Source organism: Rhinolophus hipposideros (assembly GCF_964194185.1).
Source record: "Rhinolophus hipposideros genome assembly, chromosome: 25".
In the NCBI taxonomy this organism is placed as follows: domain Eukaryota; kingdom Metazoa; phylum Chordata; class Mammalia; order Chiroptera; family Rhinolophidae; genus Rhinolophus; species Rhinolophus hipposideros.
The window spans coordinates 18,469,153-18,485,673 of NC_138071.1; the positions used below are offsets into that span (position 1 = coordinate 18,469,153).

The window sequence follows — 16,521 nt, forward strand, 5'->3', positions numbered from 1 at the left end:
TGACAACTGCGTTTTTACACCAGTGTCCACATCTATTTTACTTCTGCATTTTGTTTCAGTGGTACAGAGCCAGGAAAGTCCCATTCTCAGAGACAAGCAGTTGCCTTAAAATCTCGGGATCTTCAAATAAAATATTTGCAGTGTCCCTGAAGCACCTTTGAGGCGTAGTTTGAACACCTCTGATCTAGAGCAATCGTCAGCTTTTGTACTTGAAGAAACTAGGGCTCAGATGGCAGAATGACTTGCCGAGTCAACTGAGAGTTAGGTGTTGTATCCTAACATGCATGGCACACACAGGGCCAGACCTGCATGTGGATAACGAGGGCCCGGTGACAGCTCACTAGCCTGACGCCCTCACAACTTCAAGACCAGTTTCCCTAGGGAAGCTCAAGGCATTTCATGTAGGAAACAGGGTCAGGAGATGCAATTTAATTACCTGGGATGGAGGCTGCTTCTTGCTCTGGTGCTTTGCTGTTTTGACGGGTTTGGTGACTGTGGACACACCATTCAGGTTCTGTGGGGACAAAGACGATCATGCTGTCAGGAAGAGGACGTGGGGTGGGCCTTGAGAAGTGCCACCTCACCATCCCAGGGGCACCTCATGCCTCAGCACCGAGGGGACTGGAGACCAGGACCCAGGGAGGATAGCCATCCCCCCTGTGCCTGACTCCATCTCACACGGTCCCATCCGCCTGGTATCAAACTCCTCATATGAAGAGGCTTTTGAAAGTGGGTGGAATATGGCTCTGTCTTTATAGGAGAGCTCGGCATTCTGGAACTTCCTCAGCTAATGAAGAATCCTTTATTGTTCTTTAACACAAAATGGAAACAGAAATTGCACCACAACAAAACCCACAGTTTGGACTGATGTACGAAGAGATGTAAAAGCAGCTTCAGGGGAGGGGACGGCCAAGGAGCAGTGTGCAGGTAAACGTGTCCCTTGTTGGAATAAGAGTTTTGTAAATGGAATCCCCCTGAAAGAAATTCTAAGGGTGAATCTGAGACCCAGGACAAGCTGGACGGCTCAGTATTAAGTTTCTGTGGGAAAGGTCAACCTGGACCATAGGGGGCTTTGCCCAGTGCTCAAGGCTGGGCTTTGGGGCTACATGACCCTCGCCAGGAGCCTGTCCAGGCCCAGTGACCACCTCTTAGCTCTCAGTGGAGGCCACGGGGCTCTAGGACAAGCTGTCAGGCATCTCTGTCACTAAGTTACCCGAAGGGACTTTCAAGTACAGTGGTACCTCAGTTTTCAAATGTCTCCGTTGACGAACATTTCGGTTTATGAACACTGTAAATTTTATGGATCTATGGTATCATTAGATAGTAAAATTCATGCTAAATTTGCAGTTTTAGGGGTTGATTTTAAAGGTCTGGAATGGATTAATCCATTTTGCGTTGCTTTCTATGGGGAAACCATGCCTCGGTTTTCGAACGTTTCAGAACTTGAACGGTCTTCTGGAACAGATTACGTCAGAAAACCGAGGTACCACTGTATCTCAGAGCACAGGAAAAACCCAGCGCCATACCTTGTTCCGCATCAGAGAAGTGGAGTCTGTAGTCGAGGTGCTGGAACAAAGTGAAGGAAGCAGGAAAGTCAGCAGTGGCCCAGATGTCATGAGATGGGAACCCCCTCACATCGGTGACTGGTTTAAGGGACCCCTCTAGACTCCGGTTTTCCGAGAAGCCTAACCTCACCCCTGTCTTCCAGACCTTCCAGAGATGCTGTCAGGATTGGTGGGGACGCAGAGCATTTCCTTTGAAGCAGAACCGATACTCCTGCTAGTCGCTAACACGAGTGCTTATTAGGTGCTTGGCACTCACATAGGGGCTTTAATCCTTCTGGCGATCTGTAGCCTCATAACAGGTCCGTGGTGCAGGCATCACTACCTGCACGTAGCGTAGGAAACTAGGCAGAGACAGGGCACTAGCTTCCTGAGAGCTGTGAGGCTCTAAGTGGTGGTGCCAGATAGGACCCTGTCTCCGTCTGCCTGGGCCTCAGACCCCTGCTCACTGGCTGACTCTGGAGGTCACTATCCAGAAGGAGAAAGGTGTGAAATGCTTCTCTGAGGTGATAAGAGCAGGGAAGGCTGATTCCACAAGGTGAGAGGCGAGTGAGAACAAGAACATGGAGGAGAGTTTCTGGTCAGTACCTGCCCCTCGAGGATGGGGGATGGCATGGCAGCCAAATGTGCATACTGAGTGTCCCCCGTACCTGTCAGTCCCCAGCCTTTGCCTTGAGTAGAGAGGAAGGTGAGAATTGAACTGTCAGCATTGCCGTCAAACTGAGTATTCAGTGGCTGTTTCTGGTTGGTCTTAGTTCTGAGGACAGTGGGTGCTGTGAGCTCACCCACTGAGAAGACAAATGAGGGGTGTTGGACCCACATGTAGGGCTTGGGGTCCTCTGGTTCTCTCTCATCTCCAGGCTACACTAGGGAAGGCTAAGGAGTCAGGGGGGGTACAGAGGGAAGCGTTCTTTGGAGAGCGTCATTAGCCTGCAAGGAGTAGAGTGGCGCGATGTTTCCCCTCCCTCTATCCCAAGCTGGGTAGGATGGCCGGCAGAGAACCCCTCACAAGCATGGGAGGTGGCGCTGGTGGTCCTCACTGCCAGCAGCGCTGGCTCCCACCAGTGCTGAGAGAGTTCTAGGGACAACTTGAGCTTTTTCTTTGGAGTTTGGGGACACATATTTTTGTCTGGAAAAGAACAAAGGCCAGTGGGCCCGGCCAGAGAGGCCAGAGTGAGGAGAAAGACCCCCTGCCATGGGGGGAGCCTGTGCTTTCAGTGTTCAAGAGTCTTGTCAGGCAGCTGGGCTACAGCCACCTTGCAAAGGGCCTGCACCAGAGACAGAAGCAACCCGGGCACCAAGGCGCTGGGGGAGGGGGGGGTGAACCACCAGAGCACAGAACCAGGGAGCGGGCAGGAGCCGTCGTCCAAGCGCCTCACCGCCATCAGGCCCAGGGCTGTGCAGAGGCAGCCTCAAGGGGACGCCCCGATCGGCAAGGCCTGCAGCCCTAGACCCTTTTGGCCCCTTCAGAGATGAAGCTTACAGCCTCTGCCCTCACCCTGGACAAGTCAGGGCAGCAGAGTGAATTGGGGGAGGACAGAGGAGAAGAGGACGGTGGAGGAAGAGTGAGACAAGGGTCCACTCTCTCCCTTGCTTGCTTTTGCTTTTTGCTCTGCAGACCTGGGCAGAAGGGAGGTGGGTGTGAGCCTGAGAGGAGGTGGGGAGAAGCTCTAGATGAGATTGAAGTTTGGTTGTGGGACTGGACTAGGCTGCTGAATGTCTGAAAGTGAGGTCGTTCTAATGTCTGGCAGGAACCAGAAGACCTGTGGGACTTGCCTGAGTGCTCATCAAGGGCCGGGGAGGGAAATCCAATGTGCTGTGATGGAAGACGGTGGTGGGAGGAAGCGAAAGCTGTTTCCTGACGGCAGCCTTCTATGTCTGTCCCGTTACATATGCTCATTTCGCTCAACGGGAGGGCTCCATTTTTTTTATGAAAAGAGCAAATTGCAAAACTGAGCTCTAGTACAAATGTAATTTTTAAAGTGTCATATCCAAGGAATACCTTGCAGACCACATTTTGCTATCGAATTGCCAACAGAAATGATCTGTTAGTGGATCTCCACTCACATGAGTGTCAGAGACGACTTCTTTTCTAGCATCTTTTCATCATTAAATGGCTTTCTCAACAACTGTCCTTTAAGCTCCGACCTGTCATCTAGTTGTGGTTTTTTTTTTGCCATATCTAACAAGGCCCGATCTAGTAAGACCATACCTAATAACATTCTGTGGTTATCTAAGAATCTCCAGTGACATCTATTTATGTGAGTATTTTTCCATTAATGGATTAAATGTATTATTCTCCTAAGAGGGATGTTGATTTAGATGGAATTATACTTGGCGGATATACAGGCAGTCCATACACTGCCTCAGATTCAGTGTCTTTTCTCTCTTCCTTCATCACGCCAGCGCCCTATGGTTAAGGGATTACCCTCAAGATCTTGGCAAGTGGCTCCTGTGTCTGGAGAGGAAATCGGGGCTTGGGGAGGTGGTGGTGTGGCAAGATGTGAGCATGGCTTATACGTCTAAAAGAGCTGTTTTGGGGCCCAGGTCCCAGCTTTCCTGACCTGGGAACGGACCGAGACAGGCTGTCTGGGAGGAAGGCCATAATACTCACTCTTCACTGACAAAGATGAGTTCCAGAGAAGGTTGGCTGTTGTTGACCTCGAGACCTACAGCAGCAAAGGAAAGCAGGAAGTGAGATGTGGAGGCTGGACCTGACACTGTAGGGCAGGGCTTGGGCTCAGGGGCTCAGGGATGTGAGGGGACATAGGGCACAAAGGCTCCTGCTAGAGGCTGGTGCCTGATGACTCCCTCCCCTCTCTCCTCCCCGCAAGGCATGGTGGGGCCCGAGGCTGGCCCTGAGCCTTGACCATTTGGGAGAAAGGAGCACGGATGGCTGCTCTAAGTGGGGGAAGAAAGAAGACCTGACCGTGGGGGGAAGAGCGACAAGGGCTAGTAGGGTATGGTGGGGAGGCACACAGGTGCAGGGTCATGGGGGTGGGCACCCAGCTGGGCAGTGTCACAAGAGGAGGTCAGCGGGGCAAAGGGTAGAAAAACTCCAGCAAACTGTACTGATGGGCTCGGCATCTTCGGTGCCGGTGCTGCTGGCCACGAGCTGCTCCTCCTCGGCGCTGACCAGCTCCTGCAGCACGGCCTCCACGATGGGCATCACCATGGCGGTGGTCGACGTGTTGGAAAGCCACATGGACAGCAGTGTGGTACAGCACATGAAGCACAGCAGCAGCCTGGAAGGCAGGCAGGGCTGGGCAGAGCACCGACCATCTCCCAGGCCCAGACACTGCCCTCCCAGGGCTCCTGCGAGTGGGATGGGGGTGGCGGGTGCTCCTCCCAATCCGATGGTCCTGGCCTAGCAAACCGGGGCTGTTTACCCAGAAAACCGGGGTTGTATGTCTGTCATACATTCAGCGCTGCACTCCCATGGCTGGCACAGAGGAAACAGTCAATAAATATTTGTTGAGTGAATGAATCACACTTCACAAACTAGTGGCCTTAGCCAGAAGGAAGCCTTTAAGCAAAGAACAGCTCTGGGAGTGGAGTCAGGAGGCATGGACTTAGTGATCGCTCGTCTCTGCAGACATTAACTTGGTGACAATGTGTGTTTTGTGTGTAAAAGAATTCTGGTTTTGCCCTTGCAGCCAGCAGTTCTTGAGTACCATGACATTCCTTGCTTTGCAGCCCAGTCACAATAGTTATTATATTAGTGACGAGACAGAGACCAATGGTGGAGCTCACAGTTCTACCCACTCTTTGTCCCACTGTCAACCTGCTGAAAGTACAGCCCCTGAAGTCACAGAAGTGTCCACATCACGGTGTGCACTTTCTCCCCTGGTAACTTAAAGAGCCAATGCTCGGAGGAAAACACTAAGCGAGGTAACTCTCCAACTATTTCTCCTTGACTTTGAAACATGCTGCGTGTGTTTGTACAGACATGGTTCTCATTTCCAGAAGATAAGCCTCCATAAAGACTTCCGTGTTTATTACTTTAGGTGGGATCACTGCACAGTCGGGGACCACACATCTGACGTGTGGCCGATGTCTGGGTAGGCCAAAGTCCTGATGGTGTGTTTGTTTAGGCTATAGTGACACGAGTTTGCCTGCCCCCCACACGCTAGGACAGAGAGCAAGCACCACAGGGGGTGGAAACTTGCGGTGGAATGAGATAAATAGAGATGAGTGGAAACACAATGGGATATAAATTCTTGAGGTTAGTACAAGAGGTTTTAAAGAGCTTCAGAGTCCCAACATGATGCGAGGAAATGCCACTATGTGCCTAGGAGGTTGCGTGTGGGGTACGAGATTATTACTAATGAGGGGTGAATTACGCTGAATTGAGCTGCAGTTAGGTGGGAGACAGGAGCATGCATTTAAGCAAAACCTGTATTCCTGTAATGACTAATGTTGAAAAACAATCCCATATGATTTGTGTAGACCCTGTTTGACACCCAGAGAAGTCAGGGCAGCTTACATAAAATATAGCAAGAAAGTTGTAACCTAGAAGGAGGTGAGAAGGGAATGGGAAGATAAGGGCAGGGTTATCCAGTGGAGCAGGGGTGAGGTTAACCCCAAACTGTCAATCCTGATGTTCCTTCACATTCCCCAGGGCCGTGAATCTCTCGCTGGCCTTCTTGACAGCAGAGAGGAAAAGGGGAAGCCACTGAGGGCACTGCAGATGCCGGGTCAAGCGCGACCCGTCTCACAGGTCTGTGATCTGAACCAGTGACAACAAAAACTCAAGATGGATGGGAGGAAACCTTCAGGTCTCCTTAAATGACAAAGGAGAAGGTACCACTTCCTTGTCCAGCCTGTTTCCTGAAATACGGGAAAAAGGGTGGGAAACAATTTATGTTGGTCCATCTTGTTTTTACCTGATGAGTCCCTTATATTTTATAACCTGCTGCCCTTGCAGGCTAGGTTGCTCAGCTAAGTTATTTAGACTGTGACAATAAGTGACACCAGAATCACACACTCAACTCTATCCATGGTCATAGGCCCTTTCGCTGGAGGGAAAGGGGGGAGCTGTGTGGCCCATCCCATCCTCATTGGTAGGAAAACAACCTGAAGTGGACGTGCCCCTTTGGCCGTCTGGGAGCTGGGGGCATGCAGTACTGGCTGGAGGCTCCAAATGTGACTTACATGCCCGGCTTGGCTCCGGCCATTATGACCATGCGCAGAGCGATGCGTTTATGCAGGTTCCACTTCTCCACGGCGGCCGCCACGCAGATGACGCCCACCAGCAGCAGCGTGGTGTTCTTGAAGTACTCCGCTGCCACCTGCGGGAGGCCAGGGCAGTCACCCGGGGCCCAGCCCCAGCAGGGAGCGTGGGCCAGTCTCCCCCCACCCCCCCACCATAAAACTCATCCTCAACCAGAGGCTGGGCCAACAAGAAGCAGGGAGATGAGGGCTATTAAAATAGCCAACTGTTTTATATCTATTTACAATATGTATATTTTAAATTTATATATACATACATGTGTACTACCTTGGGTGGGCCCTATACTAAGAACTTTACAAAGATATTTCTTTTCATCCTGCCAATAACCCCATAAGGTAGAGATATTCTTCTCCATTTTTTTAAAGGTATAAAACACTTATTTAGTTATGATATAAATTCAAAGAATAAACATACTTGTAATTTTATCTTAATCCTTAAAAATTATCAAAATAACCCTGGGTTTGTCCCCAAATCTCATTTTTCTTTAGCTTTTCGGAAAATTATGTTCATTTTTTATTAGAAAATCAATACATGATCATGATGGAAAACTTCAAAATATAGAAATTTAGAGATAAAATTCCCCTTAATCCTACTAGTGTGAATACTTTGGTATATTTTCTTCAACTTTTTAATGTCATAATTGGATTTATACAGTATATACAGTTTTATATCCTTGTTTTTTCTTTTTACATCAGACACTGATAATTTTCTTACAAGATTTAAATTTATTGCAAAATATGGCAGCATAATATACCATAAAACTTATTTGGCCTTTTCTTTTTGTTGAATATTTAGGTTTTTTTGGTGTTTTGTTTTTGTTTTTGCTACTACAAATGGAGCAAAGAAGAATTTTCTGCTTAAATTGTTAACCTTACATAAATGTTATTATTTCCTTAGGATAGAGTTCTTGAAGGTATGTTTATAACTAGCTCTAAACCTTAAAAAAATGTTGATTTCAATTTAAATAACTCCAAATAACCCAAAGTTCCAAAGATAGTACGAGGAATACCCGTGCACTACCTGTCTGTCTACATATTTTTTTTCTGAACCATTTGAGAATAAGTTATACATTTGGCCCTTTCCTGCAACAGTTCAGTGTATGTTACCTAAGCATAGGGGTTTTCTCTTACACAACCACAGTACCAGTTATCAACTTCTCACTTTTTAATGATGAGGAAATTGAAACTTAGGTCTGTTAAAAACATATTTCATATATTTGGGGTCCACGGACCAACTCGTCACTGATTCCCTCCCTCAACTGCAACATTCCCTTCTCATCTCTGCTTGTACAGACTGATCAGACTTCAACACCCAGTTCAGGCGTGGTGTCCTCCAGAAAACCTTCCTTGTGACTCTAGCCTCTGATTCCAGAACATTCCCTGCAGGCATCATTAATTCCACACCTCAGAGAGCACTTAGGGCAACGCTGGAATTGTTGCTTCATGCTTGTACTGTTTATTTTTTTGAGTGAACCTCTCTCGTTTTTCAACTAAATTTTAGGCCGCAAAAGGCCAAGCACCACGTTTCTTTATCATGTTTCTATCTCTTAACACCTAGTAGAATAACACACAAAAGTAGATGCTCAATGCATATTTGTCACAGACGTGAGAATTGTTCCCCACAATGGAACCATGAGAGAAATCGGGAGGAAAAGATAAAAAGAAAGTTTAACTTCTCACTTAAAAACCCTCTTAAAATAAGAAGAACAAGAACATTTTTATCTGCAAGAAAAATAAAAATTGAACAGAAAAGGCAATGTGAAATATATAGTGTTTAAGTAAACGATATTTACATAATCACACTGTTAAACTTGATTATTAAAGTAACAAAATTGTGATATACCTTATCTCGGGAGGATGGAGGGGGGGTGTTCTCATCTACTATAATAGGGAGTCAACTAATAATGTCTAAAGGTGATAACTGAAGAATTAAAATCAGAATACATATAGGAATGTGGAGCTTCATACTAGAAGAAGCGGTTAACACGTTTAAAAGTTACTGACTCTGGGTGGGGGTAGGTGGAACTTGGGGAGGGGTGGGGAAGGAGACTGCTGGTTTTTCACTGTGAGCTTTTCAGTATTTGATTTTTTAAACTCCGCACCTAGCACTTTGGTTACGTAAAAGTCAAAGACAGTCTTTCCCCCTTATCTTGTCTCACAGTGACTTCGTTGTCTGGTTGATGAGGTTTGTGTAGAAGGCACATCTGCCCTCTCTGTGACCATTTCCTGGAGGAAGAGCCCTCTGCTTCTGGTTAATCCAGTTCTGGTCCTCAACCCCAGCTCCCCGTGCAGAGATGGGCCCTGCTCTGCTGGGCTTGTAACTCTGGGTCCTGCCCAAGGGTGGAGATGCTGCCCCCTAGCGGGAGGTGGAAGTACCTCTGGGATGCCTGAGGGCTACAGCTACACTGTGGTCCCAGGACCTTTCTGACTGCACCCTTACCTTCCCAGAATATCTAGGAGACGGCTTTGCGGTATAATTGGTGTTTTAATTTCCTCTGTCTACAAAGGAGGGAAGTCCTGACACTGACCCTAAGTACATGGGCCCAGGACCAGCTTTAGCGGCATATTGCCTCTGTGCTGTTTTCTTATTTGGTGTTTGGTGGGCTCAGGTCTATTCCAGTGCCCTCCCTGCCCCCTTGTAAGCAATGCCACGTGCTTGGGCAGTGAGCCTGGGTGTAGTTTGTGATTACGAGGTCATGTAGTCAAGTTGTGAAGAATGAGGGCACGCAGAGCTTGGCTGTGTGACCCTGGGCAAGTTATTCCACCTCTGTGGGCTTCATTTTTCTCATCTATAAATAAATGAGGATTATGTAAGTCCCTACCATTTGTAAAGCTGTTATGAAGATTAAATGACATATGCAAACCAGCTAGCATGGCCACCACGCTGATAGCCAGGATTTCTGGAGGTACTTCCTGTTACTAAGTGGTTCTGAGGCCATTAGCACACAGAGTGGGCCCAGGTACAAGGCTGCCTTTTCGCTTTTATAAATCAAAATCCCGTCCAATGGTGGTGGTTGTTAGCTGTCTAGCCCATTTTCTTTTACAATAAAACTTTGGTTACTCAGAACCCCTCAGGGAAGACCGGAGTTCCTGGATTCTTGAGGATGATCTTAATTATTTTCTAAAATGTGTTTCGTACTCACTCTTGCCATAAGCATTCTTTCCCCCCACTGTCTAATTTCCAAGACTAATATTCTGTGAATTGGGAAACTTGATAACAAAGCTTGTTCGGATTAGCTACAGAAAGAAAATTGATTTTAAAATGCGTGCTCCTCCCACGCGTAGAATGCATGGCATGGGGGTTGTGACACTCCCATTGGCGGTTGTATTGCCTTCCTGCTTTTCTGCTCTGTGGTTTTCTCAGTTTGCCAAATCACTGAGCTTCGAGAGCGGCGGTGTCTCTGCACTGTGTTTTAGAAAAGATGGGCTCAAGGAGGCTGCTTTTGCAAAGGTGAAGCAGAGTATAGCGATTTAGAGCATGGGTTCTGGACTTCAGACTGCCCGGATTTGAGGGGTTGCTGTGTCGCTGCGTGTCGGATTGGCCACGTGAGCTGTGTGCTGTTGGACAATGGACTGAACACTTGTCCCGCCAACCTTTTTGGTGGTGACAGTGATGACACATCGCTCATTTAATCCATCATGACTCAGACCTTCAGTAAGCTCATGCATGTGGGTTCTTATTATAGAACAGTGCCTGGCACATAGGAAGTCCTTAATCAATGTTATCATGATCATTAAGGAAAGGGAGAAAAGACAGAAAGCTTCTCGGTGAAACTGAGGGTTAGGTATCAGGTGTGCCAGCGTGATCGAATGAGGGAATAAGAGAAAGAAGTGAAATAACAAGGAGCAAGGTGGACCTAAAAGGCCAAGATTCCTCCAAATTTCCTTAAGTGACGGGTAAATGTATCGCAAGAGCTTTCTGCCCCAGCCTGGACCAAGAGGCTGATGATGTAGTCTGTTAACTCTCCAGTTCGTTGTTAGTGAATGCCTGTGACATCTATTAGCAACGAGCTTTTAGAGACACAGAATTATTTACTCCTCTCTAGATATATTCGGTTTTTAGTTTTTAAAAAAGGTTTTTGTTTTGTTTTGTTTTGTTTTTTTAGGGGAGAGGGCAGGGGGAGATGTGGCTCTATTCCTAGAAGTTTGAGGAAAATGGAAACCCGATGTTAACCTCAGCTCCCTGTTTTCTCAGTAAGAATGTGCGTCTCCCTCCCTGCCATTCCCATCGAGGGAAGATGGTGACAGATCAACAAGTCCTCAGGCCCATAAACCGGGTGCTGTGATAGGTACCACCTCACTCACACTAGTCTAAAATCCTCACCACTCCCCAGGAGATAGGAGTTTCTATTACTCTCAGTTTCCAAATGAGTAAATGGCAGGTTAGAGAGGTTACACAACTTGCTCAAGACGGGTTAGGGACAAAGCGGATTCAAACTCAGTGCAGCCCGACTCCCAGCTTGGATCCTGACCCTTTCTGCAGGGCCACTGTCCTCGCTCATGGTGGAGGCAGCCAGGGACCGGCAGGATATGTGGGCCTGACTGTGTCTGTTCTCCTGATGCAGGCATTTGGTGGCACTGGGTGGGTCCCCTCCGGAAGGCAACCAATCAGCACCCTGCAGCTGGCCTCTGACCCAGGCTCTTTGCTAGTCAGCTGTGAATGAGCCTCTTCAAATGGCAGTAATGTCACAACCCCTCAGGAGACCAGTGGTGGCCTCTGGCAGTGGGCCCATTTTGAGGTTTTTCGGGTTCATCTGAACAATTTTGCAGTGAAATCCTGTAGACCCCAGGAGGGGATGTCTGGACTGGTTCCCCATCAGAGCTGGAGTCCGACAGTACACCGTTCCAGCCAGTTCCCCAGCCATGCAGCCACATCTAGTGTGTCTGGCTCTCAGACGTTCCCTCGGGGCAGAAATGCTGCGTCTGCTGGGTAAGTGTATGTGGGTTCCTCCTAATCACCCAAATCACCTGATATCATGGCAGAGGCTTTCTAACCACACTCACTGCCTCTGAAAATTCAGAGGATCCTGTGAAAAGGGCCCTAGCAGCCAGGGCTCTGGGTTCCCACCCCCAACAGGAGTAGGACTTCCTCTTCCATCGGTTGTATGTATTGAATCTCCTAAGATTTGGTTTAAAGAAAAGGGTTTGTTGCTTTAAAAAACACCTTTTGCAAACCCTACCCTAGGGGAGTCTAAAGCAGAGAGCGCAGATGGGTGCTGACCTGGTCAGGTCCTGCATAGCTGGAAATGCTGACATCAAGTGCCCCCAGTTTCTCTGGGACTGGATGAACTGCCCCAATGGAGGAAACCGGGTTGGGCTTGGAGCCCAGGGACAAAGGTTGGTTCATTCTTAGGGAATAGGTCTCACAGAAACACTGCTTGTCTTCAAAAGGCTGTGAGAACTATAGGTGCCTGTTTCAGTCCCCACGTAAGGTGTGGTATGGAGCTCAGCTCTGGGCAGTGTCTGGCTGGCTGTGGGTGATGGGAAGCCTGGGTTCTGGCAGGCGGCCAGGCCCAGATGCTCGGGCTACATCCCCCCAGGCCTGTATGCAGGGGCGGGTCAGCCTCCATGGTGAGTAGAGGCCAAAAGGGCAGAGTAGAGAGTGGTATATGACATGCCCCTAGGTTTAAACAAACAGAGAAAGTCAGAGGAATCCGGTGGGTCAGAAAGATCAGGAACAAACAGGGAGGCAGATTCATGACATCAGTCTCAAGTGTCACTTGGCTGCAGTGGCTGTTTTGTTATCGCAGCCGGAGCTGCCTCACTGCCTCTCTTGACCTGGAAGGAACTGGAATCTGAATAAGACTTGCCTGGACCTGCAGTGCAGGACCACTGAGACAGCGGCGTGTGTGAGTGTGTGTGAGTGTGTGTGTGTGTGTGAGTGTGAGAGTGTGTGAGTGTGTGTGAGTGTGTGTGTGTGTGAGAGAGTGTGTGTGTGTGTGAGTGTGTGTGTCAGTGTGTGTGAGTGAGTGTGTGTGAGTGTGAGTGTGTGAGTGTGTGTGTGAGTGAGTGTGAGAGTGTGTGTGAGTGTGTGTGTGAGTGTGAGAGACAGAGTGTGTGTGTGACTGTGTGTGTGTGAGTGTGAGTGTGTGAGTGTGTGTGAGTGTGTGTGAGAGAGTGTGTGTGAGAGAGTGTGTGTGTGTGTGAGTGTGTGTGAGTGTGTGTGTGTGTGAGTGTGTGAGTGTGAGTGTGTGTGTGTGTGTGAGAGTGTGAGAGTGTGTGAGTGTGTGTGAGTGTGTGTGTGTGTGAGAGAGTGTGTGTGAGTGTGTGAGTGTGTGTGTCAGTGTGTGTGAGTGAGTGTGTGTGAGTGTGAGTGTGTGAGTGAGTGTGTGAGTGTGTGTGAGAGTGTGTGTGAGTGTGTGTGTGAGTGTGAGAGACAGAGTGTGTGTGTGACTGTGTGTGTGTGAGTGTGAGTGTGTGAGTGTGTGTGAGTGTGTGTGAGAGAGTGTGTGTGAGAGAGTGTGTGTGTGTGTGTGAGTGTGTGTGAGTGTGTGTGTGTGAGTGTGTGTGAGTGTGAGTGTGTGTGTGTGTGTGTGTGCGCGCGCGCGCGCTGGTGAGAGCAGAGGTAACCACTCCTGGAAGACTTCCTGACCCTGGTCATCCTGGAGGTAAACCAGGCCCCAGCATTCAAACCAGGCTGTCGACTCCCCTCAGAGAACCCCTTTGCCCCCACCTTACGCCACTGTCCTATAAACGGTAAATCTTAGCTAGATTGACTGTTTGCAGGACATGGCAACACACTAGAAGGGCTTAGAGGACTTTAGAAGCCGGTATAATGACAGTAGTGAGAGTCACAATGGAGACAAAACAAAACGAAACAAAGCCTAAACGCAAATCTAAAGTACAGGACTGAGGTCTGAATACCAGTGGAGGGAAGACCTGGCTGGGTGCTCACAAGAAAAATCATAGAATCCTAAAGTCAAAGGGCCCTGAGATGTCAACCCCTCCTCCAAGAGCCGACATCCAGCATCCCTGACAGGGTCGTCTGGACTGTACTTCCGGGGATGGGCACACCAGGACCACACCTGGCAGCCCCTTTCAATCTTCCCTCATACTGAGAGGGAATCTCCCTCAAGGCACTTTGACTCTTGGGTTCAGGTTTGACCTGTGAGCCTGGTGTGTTGACCTGTAGAAGCCAGAAATCACACCCTTTTTGAGTCTTCTCTTCATTCCTCACGTAACTGACATTCTAGTTCTCACTTTTTGGTATGTTGGCTACCCACCCCTGAATGAGCTCCCTATGCAGAACCTGATGCTCTGGACACATTTGTTTATTAATTCAGCAGATTTCAGTACATATACCAGTGGTTAGGAGCACAGATTCTGGGATCCTACAGTCCTGGGTTCAAGTTCTACGACTTCTAGCTGCGTAACCTCCAGTAAGTTACTTAACCTCTCTGAACTTCAGTTCCCTTCTCTGTAAATGGAAGGTAAAAATAACAGCCACTTTATAGAGGATTAAATGGTATAGTACACGGAAAGGATCTCCCATAGCGCCTGCTAAATGGTAAATGCTCGAAATGTTGGCAGCCACAGTGAGCTGATAGATGACTCATGCTGAGTTTGTACTCAACTAAAAGCCAAGGGTCTTTTTCACACGGACTGCTAACATTTATCCTCATTACACTTTATTTTTGTCAGCTTTAGTTCATTGTCTCAGCCTGTGAACATTGATTCTGTCACCATACATTAGCTAGCCCATGCCTCTTTGAGTCCTCTGCAAACCTGATAGCATGCCTTTTATGTTTTCATCTGAGTTCTGTCTCCAGTCCGATGCCAATGTGTTACTCAAGTTTCTTTAGGTTCAGCTGTTCAACCAGCACTCAAGTTATTGAACTGTGCTATCATCTAGCCCACATTAGCTCCTCTGATTGAGATTTTTTTTCCCCCCTGGAAACTGTGAAGTCTCCAAAGAAAAAGTTAATTTATGTTCAACAACTTCTGTCGAACATAAAGACCAGGGCAATTATAAAGCCTTTTGGAAAGACTTGAATCAAAAAGTGATCGACATAAAGTTTGGACACTTGACAGGGTAAATCTCATTTATCTAGAACATTCCCTCATGGGGAGTTGTGTAAATCCTCCGCAATGCCAGAAACTGAGCGTCTTCTGTTTTTTTCTATCTAGTGGAATAGAAACTTCTCAAGGTCAGAAGTCATTTTTATCATTTCAGGACCTGAGTTCCACAGAGAGAAGGCAGTCTAAGCTTTGCACATAGCAGACTCAGAATACCTGCCGACCAACAGGTCACCATAAAAATTAACCACTTATAGGCACACATCTAGCCCACAATGGGAAACTCAGAGCCTCAGCTGTGAGATTCAAGAGGGCAGACATTACGTGTTTCATGTTTGTCACCCTCAGGGTCCCTATCATGTCCTACGTTGCACATGGTAGATATAGAACTCAGAAAATATCTTTCTGAATGTTGAGTGAATAACACGAGGGACAAAAGCCAGAGTCCCCAAGTCACACTGATCTTACTCCCATGCGTACCTTCATATGGAAAGTACAGTATTGATACACCAGCAAGAAACATTGCAGTCAAGAAACGCTAACTAAGGACTCACAGGATGGCCTACGCACACACCTGCCATTGACTTCTTAAATCCTAGAGGGCCTGGGTCTTGGTGGAGACAGGACGTGTCTGTTGAAAGTTTGTATCTGGTGTACTCATGTACCATTTAAAGAAGACATCAAATAGGCTCCAAGGGAAGGAAACAACACTTTTAGCCAAGGTCTTTGGGAAGGCTTCACTGAAGAGGGTAACTGCGTTGGATTTTAAAGGTTGAAGGAGTTGGAGAGAACTTTCCAAGGTAGAAAAACAGCCTGAGTCACGGCAAGGGGCTGGGCAAGCACACGATGGGTTTGGGGGGGTGACAAGTAGATGATGCATCTGGAATAGGGGCTCCTGCTGATGCCCAGCCTAGCTTTTCCTGGTGAGCCATGGCATACGCTGGTGCAGGGGGCGGGCCAGTGGTTGTGGAACAGGTATGTTCTCTGTCTGCAAAGTTAACTAGCTCACAAAGGGCAATACTCCATGCCCTCTATCTTAACAGCATTTCCTTCACATCTGAGTGCAGCAGGCTTGGCCCAAGCTGCTCTCTGTAACCCAATTGCTAAATATCATCAGTAGCCACAGCCATTTTATTGGACCGATGGGGTAGGATTTTTCACCTCAAATGATAAAACTTGCCCTCTGGCTCTCCCATTGCTTTTCGTCTCTGGCCCTAGCGATAACAATGCCTAACCCTCTACCAGACAGTCTTCCTTATCTACTCAAGGTCATACTACCCTCGCAAACTCCTGAAAGGGGCACTTTGAGGGAGACGGGTCATGGGTGGAAGGAGAGGAAGTCGGGGTCCAGAACAGCTCGTGCAAAGGCTTGGTGCTAAGTGGTTTTCTGGAGGGTGAGAAAGCCTTGTCCATCTCCCTTCACCTGGAGCCCTCTGTCACTGGCCTGGCAGGGACCCGAGCAGGGGGCTGGGCCATAAGGGGTCTGACCTCACTGGATCGAAGGACTCCGAAGAATGGGTAGAGGAAGGCGGGCACCAGGGCTGCAGCTCCGAGAGGCACTGCCTCAGACACCCAGTACACGGCAGTCACGATCAGCACGTATGCACACGCAGCCTCCTGGAAGGGCAGGGAAGAGGGCGGTTAGTCACAGGACAGCCACTGCCACTGAGAACCAGATGAGACCCAGGGCAGCGGCAGCGGCCCCCGGACT

The 16,521-nt window shown here is 48.3% G+C and overlaps 1 protein-coding gene across 2 annotated transcripts in view; it reads right to left on the reverse strand.

The window, feature by feature from the left end:
* SLC13A4 (solute carrier family 13 member 4) overlaps positions 1 to 16,521 on the reverse strand; it is a 38,121-nt gene that overhangs the window by 15,503 nt on the left and 6,097 nt on the right. For both annotated transcript variants that reach the window (XM_081038686.1, XM_081038687.1), the window contains exons 2-7: positions 16,299 to 16,427; positions 6,717 to 6,853; positions 4,635 to 4,807; positions 4,177 to 4,231; positions 1,527 to 1,566; positions 437 to 514 (exon numbers count right to left, since the gene is read on the reverse strand). In XM_081038686.1, coding sequence (XP_080894812.1) covers positions 437 to 514; positions 1,527 to 1,566; positions 4,177 to 4,231; positions 4,635 to 4,807; positions 6,717 to 6,853; positions 16,299 to 16,427 — 612 coding nt within the window. The remainder of the gene's footprint in view (positions 1 to 436; positions 515 to 1,526; positions 1,567 to 4,176; positions 4,232 to 4,634; positions 4,808 to 6,716; positions 6,854 to 16,298; positions 16,428 to 16,521) is intronic.